Source organism: Siphateles boraxobius, unplaced genomic scaffold, assembly GCF_051911475.1.
Source record: "Siphateles boraxobius isolate OS27281-9 unplaced genomic scaffold, OSU_SipBor_1 8, whole genome shotgun sequence".
Taxonomy (NCBI): domain Eukaryota; kingdom Metazoa; phylum Chordata; class Actinopteri; order Cypriniformes; family Leuciscidae; genus Siphateles; species Siphateles boraxobius.
Genome location: NW_027509208.1, coordinates 13,119,547 through 13,135,931, shown reverse-complemented (window position 1 = coordinate 13,135,931; position 16,385 = coordinate 13,119,547). Strand labels below are relative to the sequence as shown.

The window sequence follows — 16,385 nt, the reverse complement described above, 5'->3', positions numbered from 1 at the left end:
TAAAGCTCTCTAATTGAATTCTTACGATTAAAAATGCAGTTACAATGAGTAAGGCTGGGTACAATTTAATCTAAAACGGCTTGCCATATAAGCAAGGTCCTCTATAACTTACACTGGGTTCAAATGAATACATCATGCAGAAAGTAGACCTTTGTCCAGAGAACTGACAAATTGAGAAACAAACTCAAGCACACACACTTACACTGATAAGGGGAAAACACTGTTGTAAGTGCATTGAGTTGGTCCTAATCAAAAAGCCATTTTTCACAGACATCATGCTGTAATTAATCACACAAAATGCTTAGTTATCACTTTGTAATGGAATTATTGAATGAAAAAAAAATTTTTAGATGACAAGAACACAAATACAGTGGTAATCTATAGTTTCTATTCACTGTCAATACAGAAAATGGTAAGAGCATTGCAGACGAGGAGCCATAGATAACAGATACAGTACATGTGTGAGTTTAGACGACCATGAACAGCCTCAGTTCAGTACAGGTAGAAATTACAAGCTTCATTCATAATGCATTTACTTGTTTCATCTAGCCTTCTGTGATACCCACTTCAGCTCAGTGCACTGTATAATGACCGTTGAAAATGGCTTATTCAGTTATGGCACATGTACAATATGCATAACTGATCGCAATTGAATATATGCTAAACTGTTTCCTTTATATTGGTGCACAGGTAAATTGTTTACTAATTTTTCACCATCCAAATACTTTACCAGAAACCTGGTAATAAATTCCACATAATGGTTATTTAAAAAAAGAAAAAAAAGTGCAAGGAAAAGCCTTCAATTATATAACCAACAATGTCATTTTGCAAATAAACATTAAGGATGTGTAATGATATTTATGTAATTTGCACCATCAAAACTGTACACAGAAAGACAGCTGCGGTGGCTTGTTGTGCCTAGTTGGAGGATAAAGTTGCCCTGAAAACAAGGACGCAAGGCACTGGGGTTTCTGAGCAGTGAATGTATATCAGAGATCTGTCCTCCATGGCTTAACAACATTTTCTTGTGAAACATGAACACACTAATTAAACAACTGCAAGTACAGAGTACTAGTTCAATGACAAACAACATATCAACTACCTAGGTTAATACTGACATAGTGATATCTGAAAATACCATAACCATAATCATATTTAAACGGTCAAAACTGCAGAAGTGAAGAAAGCAGGGAAGTTCAGTCGATCCATTAAATGAAGATACTGAGTGCATTTCTGGAGAAACAAGGATTTCAATGCATCTTCTCCAAAATGCTGACAGTATGGAAAAAAAATGATGTCTTAAAAGCAGTCGAACAGAGACATGCAGATGCAGAACATCCTCAGTACAATCTGACAACACGTGACAACTCTGAATTTGAATGACTCAATTTAGCCTAATGTTACTAAAAGGGATAGTTCAATCAAAAATTATAAATATAATGAAAGTGAATTTTTTTTTCTGTTTGTCTTTGTCTTTTATTTATACTCGCTGTAGTAATACTTGAAAACATATCTGACGTGTATAAATAATATACTGACAATGACAGAATGTTAAGAGAGATATGTGGCTTTCATATTCACAGCAGTATTTTCCTAGCTTTTCCTAGTATACATGAACATCCACAGGAAGTTCATGTATACAGCATTCATACTGACAGGAAGTTCCCTCCCCTCATTCTCTCAATGCATTACCGCTTATTGTGAGGCCTGAGTTCAACCCGCTTTTAGATAAGAACAGAACTTTCTACACCTCTCAGAATTTGGAGTGTCTTTCCTGAACTGATGGATTAACCATTGGGGTCACAGCATTGAATGGATCCACAGAAGAAACAAACCCTTGAATAAATGAAAAATTACAAATTATTATGAGAGTGAGCCCTTGAGGGAAAACCATGACAAGGATACAATGTCTGTCAAAGGTTGTCACTCGGGTTAGTTCGTTTCCGAAGGATGAAAACAGGACCACAGACTGAGACAAATCCTGTATATAGTGAGAAAAATTCCTGCGTATTAGGTTCTGGATGGGTGGGTGTCAGTCTGCTGAGGAGAAACCACTGAAGACAAAGGCAGGAAACATTTGAGACCTTTCTGAGAATGGCTTATAAACATCACTGTTAAACACTCAGGAGCTTTGAACAGGTCACATGCACTCACTTTCACGAAAAACTGCGGATTGATCTCCCACAGATGGCAACAAATGTGCCTAAAAACCCGGCTTAAAATTATTAGATTAATAAAATCTTCAAACAAACAAGTGAAATAAATTAGCATGGAAATGGAGCTGGTGAAATTGTCAACATCATGAACATCATTCGTGTTTGCATCCAAAAGGCTTTTTTTGACAACAGGTGTGGACCCTGACTAGTCCAGGTCCGGTATAGATTTTAGCTAGGATAAAAAACGGATAATAACAAGGATGAAGTGGGGATTTTCTTCAGGATAAGCCAAGGAAGCTAAAGAGAAGTGGGACCAGGAACACGCAGCAGTATGCCACTGTTCCATAAACAATAAACCGATACGCAAGTTCCACTTGCGCATGTTGTCTAGCTTTCCGCACGTCATCCGAAGGCACGCCGAAGATCTTGCACGCCAATGGGATCGCCACAACCTTCATGGCAGCCCTGACGGCCAGAAGCACCGCCACACCCACCAGGAGCCGCAAGATCGAGCGGGCCAATAGGGCCCTGTCGATCAGCGGAAGGGTGAGCGGTAGAGCTTCTTCGGGAGGATCTGGCTGCAGACCCAGTTGGTAGTTCAGACGGGATGCCAACGCGGCTCCGACAGCTGTGGCCAACGCCTGGGCCGTGTCGCCACGGGACGTGCTCCATGAGTCCAGCGAGAAGGCCACCAAGCTGAAGCCCACGTGCACTAGCAGGACAACCAGAGGTGCGTAGCTGTGGGACAGGTAGAACGTGTCAATGTCATCCAGTAGGGGGTGAAGGACTGCCAGGATGAGCACACTGTAGAGGAAGCCAGTGATCACCTCCTGTAAAGATGAAGGCACAAACGTATTAGACAGAAAAATAATGAATGGTCCTTGGGTTATGATTCAAATCAAGTCAAACGTTATTCTGATTTTGATGACACGTGGTGCAATTTTTAGATAAACAGGCATTTCTCATTGTTTATTACTTCCGGCCACAGTTGCCAGGCAAACATATGAAGGTCAGCGAAAACAGGAGTGGTATTGCTTGATACAAGTTAACTGCATATAAACAGTCATTACGGGAACAGGAATTTTGTGTGGAAAATTAACTAAAACATTCATAGCTTACAAGAACATTAAAAGGTGCCATGTGTCAGAATTGAGTTAAAAATATACAAAAAATGAGTTACACGGATCAAAAGAATGAGAAGTAATAAGGGCGATGATGTCATTAAAAAAAATGAAAAGTTATAGTGTTGCAGAGATATCAACCTGAATTAGCATGCTAAATTACTAGCCCCGGCCCGACAGATGTCATAATAACAGTCGGCCATGGGAGGCGGGATGGGGGCACCACCAGCCAAACTGCAATACACGAATAAGTCGTACGGCTTGTGGGCGTATTTGAACCTGATGTCAATCGTGTGGAAAGTACACCCCACTACTACAGTTCAGTTCAGAGAAGAGAGCGGAAGATGGCTGAAGCCCTTGGCAAGAGACCCTTAGCACAACTACCCGCTGCAGGGGAAAAAACGCGCTCGGAATCACAAATAAAATCGGATAAAAAAAGGAGCAGAACCAGAGTTAACATTGGCACTGCTTTCCATCGTTGGAGATGACTAATGGAAATGAAAGAAATGAGGTTTGACTCCGAACATGCAACATTTCTTTTGGATTGGTAAGTAAGATGCTGTTAGTATTTCGCTAGAAGTTTGTTTTATATGTTTGTTTAGTTTTTTTCGGGAAGTTATAACATAGAAATGTATCGAAGGCTGTTCGATATAAGTTCTAAAGTTAGCGATGGCTACATTGAAAGGTGTAATGAGAACTACGTGAGCTATATTATGTTTACTAAATTGCTTTCCTGAGGTAAATCTGACATATTTGTTCTCCAGCTATGTTATTGACCTCTGCACGCTGATTAAAAAAATGATTGGTCGGTATTCTGTATGAAGAATACATTTTGGTAAGTTGTAGCATACTGTATCTTTCAACAGTGTTCGTGTGTTTTTACTATTAGCTAGTAGAGATGATCGGTTCACGTGCGCTAGGGATCTGTCGTGTAACGTTAACATTTACAAGCGCCAAAAGGTATTTTATGTTTGAATTGCGTAATAACATTAACAGAATCGGTGACGGTGAATTCGTGAGAGTTGGCAGCTCTGAATGGCGCTAGCTTGGTCAACACCAGCGAATGCTGTCTGTCAAATTAATGTAATTCAAACTAACAATAAAAATGTAATATGAACAAAACGAATATGAACATTCACTGGTGAAGGGGAGTAGCTTGAAGATGTCATATTTAAAAATCACTTGACATCAACCAACGTTCCTCTGGACTCAAAACGTCCTCTATTAGGAGTTGGCTCGGCTTCGGCTATGGCTCTAGGGTCGTTGTGAAGGTAGCGGCGGAGCTGAGAGACAATGCCGTTTCTCGTTTGTTACTCTAGAGTAGATCAATTCACTTTATGGAAGTAGACTGCCCCCATTTGGTATGGAATGTGGACTATGAATTGATTTTTTTTGCGGATATTACACAAGGCACCTTTAATCCCGAAATGAAAAATTGCAGTGAATTCTACAGTAAGCCGAAACAGACCTGAGAACATGCTGAAAGAATATAGCATATATTGTAGATCTGATTAGGAGGTACCATTTATTTAGGTTTTAAACCAACTTCAGCTGCTTTATTTTGTGGGTGGCACAAAAAATGAAAGCCCATGTTCAGGGCACTTCTCCACTTTGTGTGAGATTTCACAAGAGAGTAGATGTCCAAAGTCTTCCCTTGTGTCTTCCAGCTCAACGTTTCTTACACTGCAGCCTTGTGAAAATTGGGAACTGAATCTTGTAACATTATTCCTTCAGACTTCCTGCTTTTTGACATTTTAAGTCAATTCTGACCTTGTAATTTCTTTGCAAAAAAAGGACAGTCATTATTAAACATCTTTTTAATTAATGCGTTTTTATTTATTTGGCCTTGTAATGTGATCGCCTGATCTGATATGGTGCATGTTCAAGGTTAACAGAAGATTAGAGACTAACTTTGGACACCTCGCGATAACACTACGTTCTGATTGTCTTTATTTGATACAATCATGCTGATATGTACTTAAAATGGGTAAAAGGTCCATACAACCTGCAGAATGAACTCTTCTCTTCTATAAGTCCAAATCCGATTTTTTTGCATATCCAATTGAAATCAGATCAGCTTGTGTGAACGAAAAAAAAGAAGAAAAAAAAAATGAAAAAAAAAAAATCACATGAAATCTGTTTTGAGCTCGTTCATATGTGGTTTGAAATCCTATTCAAATAACATTTCTGGAAATCCGTTTCAGTCTGACTGCCTCTAATCGGATTTCGGATGGTTTATGTGACTTTTCTCACGCCACCAAAAATTAAAACATCAGACGTTGTTTAAAGGAAACTGCTGAAAGTCGCTGCAGAAACAATAGGTTACTGATCGTAACCCCAGTTCTCTGAAACATCGAGTGGGGAGATCAGCCTATGGGAAGGGCATCCGCACATGACCTCTGCAGAAGCATCCGATTGCACCAAGTCTGGCCTGACAGACAGAAGCGCGTGTCCAATGCCCAGGTAAAGGCCCCTTACCAAGTGTATAAAACGCTAGCACGTGCTATCTTACCTCAGTGAGCATATTCGATGGATTGGATGCTCCTACAGAGGTCAAGTGTGGATGCCCTTCCCATAGGTGGATCTCGAACACAAGATGATGAAAGAGAACAAGGTTGTGTTGTTGCAAAGTGCAAGACGAGCAGAAAATGACAATATAACAGAGACATGTTTTGAAACAAGCGGAGACGACAGCACGGAATAAAGCAGCTCATATGAGCCTCCTACGGTTCTGCCGCTGCCTCATAAGACGGAGTAGTCCAGCGTGGCGGCTACACACATGGTAATGTTGTAAAAAAGACAACATCTCTATTGCAAACCCTTCCATGTTGTTTTGGCGTTTACCTACCAACGCAACGCAATTGCCATAGAAACCAATGGAGATATTCTGGAAAATGAAAGCGCGGCATGGACACACAAATCAGATCTGAACAGTTGCGATACACAATGTGGACAGTCAATGTTAGATCAGATTCCAATGGGATACACAAATATCTGATTTGGACTGAGTGTGAACGTAGCCTTAGATCTGACAGACGTGTAGCTTGTTAGACCTGTCCATGTATACTTTAAATGTACAAACATGCTTCTCCATATACTGCAGGCCAAAAGACTCAAATTCTTTCTAGCACAGTCTCTCATTTTGTACTCCTACTCTAGTCCTTCCCTCTATCACTCTTTTGAAGTTAGAGGGCTGAATGGGTGCTGGAAAGATCTAAGCTCTCCTTGAGACTTTCTTTCGTAATCCTTTCTACCAAAGCTCGCTGATCACAGGCTTTTCAGTCCTAAGCTGTCAAACAGCCCATCAGGGGCTCAACAATAAGAATTTTTCAATCCTGGCTTGGTCCACTAGTTCAGGGCACGCATTGGTTCTGCCGCGTCAAGAAAGTGCATTTGAGCTTCCGCAAGAACCAATGTACAGTTGAGCTTATGTTCACCATATTTAATGAGCTCTATGTGTGGTGATCAATGTTTTTTTGTAAAAGGCTGTTAAATCTGTTTATCATATAAATTGATAATGTCTCTTCAGAAGACTTTGATTAAACCGCTCGATTCATCCGGGTTACTTTTACAATCTCTTTATTAACTTTTTAAAATGTCTAGTTCCAGCATGAACTTTTAGTTAAGGGACAGAGATCACTCAGGTTTCATTAAAAATGTTTTCATTTGTGTATAGACAAGACAAGTAGTTTGTTTAGCCATGGTTTGTAAGGAATTACAAACCTGCGCACATATATTCAAACGCACATAACTATAGAATCAATTCTTAATGCGCATGTGAACGCCATCAGTGTCTATCACAGGTTCACGTTTAAAGTCTGTTTAGAGAGAACGGTGTCATCTTAGCGGCCCCTAATTTAATAACAAATGATCATTTAGACGGAAGTGAATCAATCAAAACTAACTTTAGCTGGAAAAAACATTTTTCAAGAACCGCTATAAAACCAAACCAATCTCTGTTACCTTAAATTATATGTTTATATCTGTAAAGCTGCTTTAAAACAATCTACATTGTTAAAAGCGCTATATAAATGAGGATGACTTGACTTGACTTTCAAAGATGAACAAAAGTCTTATAAAAAGAAAGATTCTGAAAAAAGTGAGATATGATGCCAAAGATGTCAATCTGCATGTGTACAACCAACAACAACAAATAAGTTGATATGCAATGAATTGCTATTAAATGAATTAAATTAGCGATTAATTAACATACTTTTTCTGAAAATTGTCAGTGCAAAACATGACTGATTTGTTGATAATGTAACTATTGTTTCCAAGTTATTCTCGTTATTTTGAAATATTCTATTTAGATGGTAGTTAGTTCGACAACTTTTGACTTGGCATACATAAATCAGCACAATTTGCAACAATGTTCAATGCTCACACATCACTAAAAAAAATGTGTGTCATTAATGACATAAGATATAGTGGGTTATCGAAACACCCTTAATGCTGAGCCCCGGTCCACAGAATTCATTGGATTGAACTGTTCACACAATATTCCCACAGTACACGATCTAAACTTTCTAAAACATTGAGTGTGCAGATTTCCACAAAGATGATTCAGCCACCTTCGTCGTGAGTACAGCATTAAAATAACAAGGTTCCCATCACCTAGGCAACCAGCATCTGCCTTCTAAATCCGTCCGCTCTCACCAACAGCTTTAAACAGGTAAAGACAGACATCCTTTATTAAAATAACAGGTGTGTGAAGTTGGTCATTATCATTACTGCATGTGAAACCCTCAGAACTGATGACTAATACACAGAATGTTGATCTTGATGACTAAAGCAAATCTTGTGTTTTGAGCTGTCTACACATCAAAATCTAAATGAATCCCCACTGGCTCATACAAGCCCAAGGGAAGCAATTATCCGATCAGAGATCTTTTGTGAGAAAAGCATGGAAAACAGATAAGCATTCGAAGATCAGAGGATACTGAGTCAGCCGTGATGACTCGCTGATTTGCTTCTTTTCAGGGGCTCTACTGACAGGAGAGGGTTGCTAAGACTGAAGCAGCATGCATAGGCTTCTTCTTGAACTGTTACCAAAACCTTAGTCACAAAGCTGCTGGAAAGTTCCTGAACCTCAAAAGCTGCAGAGAGTGCAAATTATAGTACACAGCTGAACGTGCCTGAACTACATAAAACATTAGAGCCTGACCGATATGGATTTTGGGGGCCGATGCCGATATTAGGGAGTATAAAAAGGCTGATACCGATATATTGGCCAATATTCTTTATGTGTATATTATAATACAGTAGCTATATTATTTATTATTTATATATTCTTAAAAAAAAGAGTTCATGTCGGCGTCATATACGCCGATACAGATATATCTGCAACAGGCTCATATCGGCCGATAATATCGGCAGACCGATATATCGGTCGGGCTTTATAAAACATATAAAGACACTCTAAAATAACAATAATGCACACTTACTAGTACAACTATCTAACATGGTCATAGATTTTAAAGGGATAGTTGATAGATGAAAACTCTGTCATCATTTACTTACCCTCACATTGTTCCAAAACCTATGACTGTCCCTTTTAGGTAGACAGAATGATTAAACGTGATGGAAACATTACTCACCAGGACAGAGTGCATGCCCATGTAAATCCTGCTGATGCACACGAGGACACTCCAGAACAGAGCTAGGCTAAATCCAATCATGAACGGGTACTGTTGAACACACAGAGAAGACAGACTTATGAGGAAACTACAGTTCAAAAGGCAGTAAGGTCATTTCATCACTGTTAAATAACATGATCTAAATTCTTATCAGGGTATAAAAGCTATATTTTAGCAATAAAATTTCACATGATCCAATGTAAATTTCCAACACAGTGCATAATGTACACTACTGTTCAAAAGGTTTGGATCAGTAAAACTTTATAAAAAGGACATTACAGGGGGAAAAAAAGAGACATAATATTACTGTTTTTAAGCTAATAAAAGCCTCAGAGAAATTCTTACTGATCCCTAACTTTTGAACACGTATTCCCCTCCTACTGTTCCACACATATGCATTAATCAAATCAATCAAATCAAATCCTTTTATTGTCACACAACCATATACACAAGTGCAACAGTGGGTGAAATTCTTAGGTGCAGTTCCGAGCAACATAGCAGTATGACACGATGTGACGAAAACAATTACAGCAAACATCAGATTTACATAGATTACACATCTAATGTGCGCACAATTACTCACAGTACCATATACACTAACAGAACAATAAATAATATACAATGTACAATATACAACAGTTTACAATATACAACAATATACAATATACAACAATTTACAATATACAACAGTATTCAAAAATACAAAAAGAGGTAATTATACATAGAATAGATACTCGTAAGGTGCAAATATATATATATATATATATATATATATATATTATGTAAATGCAGTAGGTTATGTTGTGCTGTGTTGACAGTTAGAATGTTTATGGTTATTGATCATGAGGGATCAAGAGTTAACATGCTGTATACAGGGCCGCCTCGGTGTGCAGTTTGAATGCTCTAATCTGTTTACATTGGTGCCGAAAAAAATACGCTCTGCTTACACGTGCAGTGTGAAACGGGCCTTAATAAAGGACTAAAAGCTTATAATTTATCAGTACCTATGATGATCAACGACAAATAAAGCAACAGTAAGGACAGAGTAGGGCAAAGTTCCTTAAGAGTCCATCAAGGATTGAGACTAGCAGGCACAATGTAAATTTAAGATCATATGTTTGATGAATTCCTACTGTAATACTAGAGGAAGACCATGCGCAGTTGGAAGAGAAGTGGATTAAAGTTGCTGATCTGCAGAAATGCTGGATTTCTCATTATTCAGACAACAGATCTATTCATTTTTGGCATTCGGCTAAACTTTTTTCTGTGCTCATGAATTGTTTCGCTCCAGTAGTCTGGGCAATATACCAGTACCTCCCACAAGCCCATCAACATTTACTACCCTGTGCATATGTTAAAAATTTGAACCGACTTGACCTCACTGGCTCTCATCTGCAACTTCCAAAATTAAGTTTAAAGGGGTCCTAGTATGGCCTTTTACAAAGTCTTGATTTTGTTTTTGGGGTGTACTAGAATATGCTTTCATGCAGGATTGTTCAAGCACCACATTATTTTTCACCTACTATCTCCCCAGTCTAGCCCAAACACGTCGTTAGTTCCTGTTTTGATGAAGCCCCTCCTTCCGAAATATGAAATGTGCTGTGATTGGTTAGCTGGCCCAGTTTGTTGTGATTGCCACCGTGTTCGGGAAATGTAACACCCCTTACCATAACCGCGAGTTTCATTTGCTCAGGTGTAAATATTAAGGATTGCATCAATTTCAAACCAATTCAAGCCTGATTAAGAAGAATGTTAACAAACAAGAGGGTCGTGCAGAATGGATTTCATGCATGGATTTCATAGGACGTTTCAGAATGGTATGGGTTTTTTTTGTTGCAATTTTCTTATACATTTTAGATACAATGTTATACACCATTTAATCATGTACTTGTCAAAAAAAAAGCATGGTAATACAAAGGATAATCTATCACTAAACCATGGTTAATTATACAATGGGGCGGCAAACAGTCTTATAAAAGCTACAGTAAACACTATCAACACTAATGTTGGCTAGCAGGCAAGCAGAGGCAAACAGCTTTGCCCTTTGTTTACATCATAAAATAAAATTGGAATTATTGGAACTGTTAATAGAAAACGCAACAACTTCAGGAACAATGTTTAAAATAAATTGTACCCACTAAGTTCATCAGCCAAGGTGAAACAACTGAGTTTTGGAAACGGGGTGGAACATTTTTTTGACAGTGACAACACTTTCTTTTCTAATGCAGCTCAACCATGCCTCGCAGATTTGTTTGCGTATTCTGTGGGTGGGAATTATTTAAATGAGTAACATTGTTGTGACTTTATAAAGCCAGAAAAAAAAGTGTTGTAGTCCAAATTCAAAAGGGGATTCTGTTAAATAAAATATCTCCCTATGGAGTGGACTTTGAGCTTTATCCTTGCAGATCTTTTTATGCTCAAACAGCAACAATACACACTAATTAAAGTTGAAAAAGTAAAAAAGCATATAGGACCCCTTTAATACAAATCTTCAGTTTCCCTTAAATGGTAAATCTCTTTTACCATTTAATTACAGTGGTTGTTAAAGAACAAACATGAATACAAAACTGCTAGTTTGGCATTGGCAAGATACTTGAATCAATAATCTGCAAAAACTCAACAGGCAGGCACAATGGTGAAAGAAGAGGAAACATGTTTGAGGCTATTGTTTCTAGTTTCCTGCTAAATTTAAGAGGATATGAAAGCAAGAAAATCTATTGAGACTGTTCTGTTATGTGCACAAAATGATGGTTAAGACTTCAGCCCTCAGTAGGTACAAGGCATATTATCAGTCAGATTCTGCTAACTTCAGAGGAAGTGCTGGGGGAAAAGGATGATCCTCCATAAAAATCTATGAGAAAAGCTTTTTACAGAACAATATCAAATCTCTGGCGTATATAATAGATGTACTCAAAGAGTTGGTGTACACCACCTCTTCTGACTATATGCTATGTATTGTTGAATGTAATGATTTCTTTGACACCAACAAGCATATGATTCAATCAACCCAGAAGAAAAATCCATATTTTCAAATAATACAGTGCACTGCATAGACATTTAGTGGTTCAGTAACAAAGCCTGCATATTTGTAAAAAGTTGGAGATTAATGTCCTGTCTGGAAATGCATTCACTGGGAACCTCGAATTGCCAGATGAGTCAGTTCTACAATAATATGGAAAGGTAAAACAATTTTCCACTGAATGCAATAAGGACAGACCACTTTTGTGATCTGTAAATCAATAACGTTTGAACTTTGAAGACAGCAATCATTCTAGCATGTCATCATTCAACTGCATGAACTTCCCAAAGCATGGTCAAATGAACTGAATATATAAAATAAAAACATTACTTCACCTCAAGAGAAACAGCTTATTTCAGTTTTTTTTTTATTCTGCAAGATGTGGCAAGTTTTAAAGAACAAAGCATTAAAACTAAAAGGCCCATCCACACAAACGATAAATATAACTTTATGTGTCCAATCCAAAGCATGATATCATTCTGTCTATTCGAAAAGCGTGCAGCAGTTTTGTCGTCTGACACTTTAATGTCACTCTTTAAAGCAGGATGGATTCTGATTGATTGTCATTGTTTTTATCGTTCTGCAGCTGGGGGAAAACATTCTGAAAGAGATTCAAACTATATTGTTTATCTGTGACGTTATCGTTACAGTTGTGGTGTGGACTCTGCTATTCTTTTATACTTAGAACGATTTTTAGAACTATGTTTATCGTTTTCATCCTTGGTGTGAACTGGCCTTATGCCTTACATTTAATGCTTGAATATGACTAATTCAAATGGTAACTTAAACATTTTTAACAGCTCATTTGTAACGCTGTAGCCTAGGCCTACATATAAAAAAAAACAATTTTGGGGGGGGGATGAGACCATATAACTCTCTTGATGATACATCAGCAGCTGATGTGTTGATGTGTGAGTAGGTTGATGTGCGAGTAAGATCATTGATTGCTTTTGTGTGTGGAAGGCTTTCTGTACCTGCCACCGGCTGCATGTGAGCATAAACAGGGAGAACGGCAGCGCGGTGCCGGACATGGCATGTGTGGAGGGCATGCTGTACTCCGTGTTGTAGAACACCTCAACTTTGACCACAGGAGGAGAGGGAGGACGGGTCCACCGGATCAGATCTTTCGTGGACTGGCCGAAGAACAGCACCCAGGCCCACACCACGATGAGCTGCCGGCTCACATAGGGATCGACGTTCCACATCAAGAAGGGGAAGAACACGATGAAAAACATCTCATTGCCCAGCTCGGTACCAATGGTAAAGAGATAGAAGAGAAACTTGTTCTCGATGATGAACTCCTGGCCAACATCCCCAGTCAAAGAGTTCCTGCGTAAAGGCTTCACTCTGCCTTTGGAGTCCTTCTCTGCCTCTCGCCCCGATGGTGCGTTGAGAAAAGCAGCGGGATATTCTTCCGTTTCAACATCTCCAGCGGCATTTAAACTTTTTCTCAGCCTTTGGCCCGGGGGTCTGTGTGCTGAATCCCCACTAGCCGCCTGGTCTTCCTGACATTGTCCCACGCAAACACCGTTGACCGCAAGCTTCGCGTCACTCTCGCTAGCCTCGGCTGTTGTTTTAGGAAACGTCCCGCGGACGCCGCAAAACTGCTGGAATCTGGCGACATGGCAGGGATCCTGTAGGTATCGACAAAGGCAAACGAATCTGTGGAGCGCCTCGTTCGCCATGGTGAAACCGAAAGGGCTCTTTTAACCCGAATCAATATCACGCGCGCGCACTGCTCGCGAGATGCTGTAAACACAAGCTCGTGCAAAGCTGCGCTAAACAATGGCAGGTTATTTTGTACGGCGCATAGCTTTACAGTCCTCGAGTCTTCAAACCACAAGAGACATCGGTAAAATAGAGTGGCTGTATGAGTGAGAGCTAGGAAGTACCCGTCCGTTATTAAGCAGGGAGGGCGACGCGACAGTGAGGCATGTAACGTAACGTTACGTAGTTGAAGGCGGGGACGCGCGCTGGTAATGACGGACGGACCACACTAGGATAAATTTTTAACCGGAATGCATCTCGCGGTTATCATCACCCATTTATGATCATCACCGGTGATCGGTTCTGCGCAGATTTTGTTCTTCTCAAACAAGCCTAATATTTATTCACTAACTATCGTGAAACCGATGGATCTGAAAATGGGCGGCGCTCGACACATAGTCAGGAACGAGGAGTCCCAATAATAAATCTTCCTCAGTTATTCACTGTGCATATTACGTTTGTGGTGTCATTTTCAAATGTAAATTATCGTACAGGACGCTTGATTCCGAAGCAGCCAGTTTTAATGGCGTTTTCACGTGGTACCTGTTACTTTTCTCCTCGCTGGTCAGGCTTCACCAATCACACTAGTTTGGAAGAACTAGCATACAAAATCATTTAGGGATTGCTATGGCTTTCTATTTGTACGAATGGCGGAAAAATACTCAGAAAAAATACCTCACTTAAATCATTCGTTTTTTAGCAGATGTCTCAGACAAAAACGTAATTTATAAGATTTAATTGTGGCCTTTGAGTTTTCGGCTTTGTAAGCAGTCAAGCGCTTCCCGGAGGACTAAATATTTTTTTGTAAATATCATTAATGTTAACCTGTGCAACAGTATACATTTAAAATTCACAAGTAACTTTTTAAAAAAGCAAGAAACTGATGCATAAACAGAACAGGAATATAGCATAAACAAGAAAATTATTTCAACCTAACTCTAAATGAGTAAGGTTAATTTGGATCATGAAATACTTCAATTTAGAATTTAATGTTTTAAAGTTTTTATTCATCATTTATCTTAAGAATAGAAAAAGGGAAAGGAAAATGTGGATAAAACTGATTACATTACTGTAAGTTACAACTGCCTGCAGATCAAAGTTGTGAAAGGTTTTAGTTTGATATGCAGAATTAGTCAGCTTCCTCATTTAATAATAAGGTTTATTGTGTACATATGTCGAGGATATGTGTAATGAGTAGTTCTGCTGACACTGGTACAACTGCATCTTATGGGTTTAAATAGACAAAGAGCAGCACTACACACTGGACTCAGACCTTTAACACTGCTTTCTCATGCTGATTACAGTATATGTGGAGCACACCGGACACAGAGGGAGCTTTGTGGTCAGACAAAAGATTTTCCCCTAAATTAATCGGATTTCATTTACCCTGTGGGACTAGCATAGGTTACATCTTGTGGCCACCGTAAGAGTGGTGTCAGTGATGCTTAAAAAAAATTAATAATCCTCGGATGCAGTGACGTTTTGAACATTTCTCCACTAGAGGGAGACTTTATACAGCTATTGATTTATTAGCACTGTTGATTATTATTAGGTGTTCGAAGTGCTGAAAACCTATTGCTATTTGAAAAAAAAATTCCCCTAAAACGCATCATGCAGCCCAAACCGTAAGGCCTAGAGACTTGAAACTCGGACAGATGGTAGGCCACACGTTTGGGGAGAACCTATCAGAGTATGACCCCGATTGGCCCATAGGTGGCGCTACAGCAAACAAAAGTACTAAATTGATCATAACTCATCGACCGTTGGTCCTAGCCTCAAACTTTTTACACCACTGTGATCCTTGGCTCAAGTAGGACAAAATGTATATATCCAATTTCGATATAGCTATGTCGAATTTTGTCCAAACTAGTCCCTGGTTTTTCGCCCGATCGGAACCAAACCAGTCTAGGCCTATTCTCTGGACTCTCTAGATCAATAATTATCGAAAAAAAAGTTTAATTTCTATTTGGGTGGCTGTAACAGGGTCATTTAGAAAAGGGGCGGGGCAAAATACAGTCAAAATTTTGACTGTATTTTGCCCCGCCCCTTTTCTAAATGACCCTGTAAGCCTATAAATCCTAAACGAAGTCAAAACTTCACAAAAAATGATGAGCATATGTCGTAACATGGTGAAGAAGCATGCAAAGTTTCATGGAGATCGGACCATAGGTGGCGGTATAACTGTTAAAAAGCTTTAAAACCATATATTTCCTATGGTGAATTGCCTGTATTGGCTGTAAATGGTATTTTCCATATATGATCATATAATTTTCAAATCATAAATATTTAAAACCAGTGCAGTACAATTCTCTGGACTCTCTAGATGAATAATTATCAAAAAAGGTATAACTACTTCATTTGGGTGGCTATAAGTGTATAACAGCCAATAAGTGGTATTTTACCGCACCCTGGTGTCATTTCATCATACTACTCCCTAATATTTTTATATATAATTCAATTTAGACTTCATAAAATCATTATTTTAACATTTACAATCACATTTTGTTAAAATTCATGTATTATTCAAAATTGTGTCACAGGAAGGTTGAAAACATAAGTATAACGTTAGGCCACGCCCTCCCAGTACAAATTCATTCATAACTCGAAAACGGAAACTCCCTGCGCGCTCAAATTTGGATGGTAAGGTCCTCTATTGGGCCTTGATCGAACAATATCATCGCGGGCC

The 16,385-nt window shown here is 39.0% G+C and overlaps 1 protein-coding gene across 1 annotated transcript; it reads right to left on the bottom strand.

Moving 5' to 3' along the window:
• Positions 1 to 301: 301 nt before the first annotated feature.
• Positions 302 to 14,019, bottom strand: sgpp1a (sphingosine-1-phosphate phosphatase 1a). The gene is made up of 3 exons (XM_077220852.1): positions 12,907 to 14,019; positions 8,875 to 8,964; positions 302 to 2,986 (listed from the first exon to the last, which is right to left on the bottom strand). Exons 1-3 carry the CDS (start codon positions 13,615 to 13,617, stop codon positions 2,435 to 2,437), a joined length of 1,353 nt encoding a protein of 450 aa, XP_077076967.1. The 5' UTR covers positions 13,618 to 14,019; the 3' UTR covers positions 302 to 2,434.
• Positions 14,020 to 16,385: the final 2,366 nt, after the last annotated feature.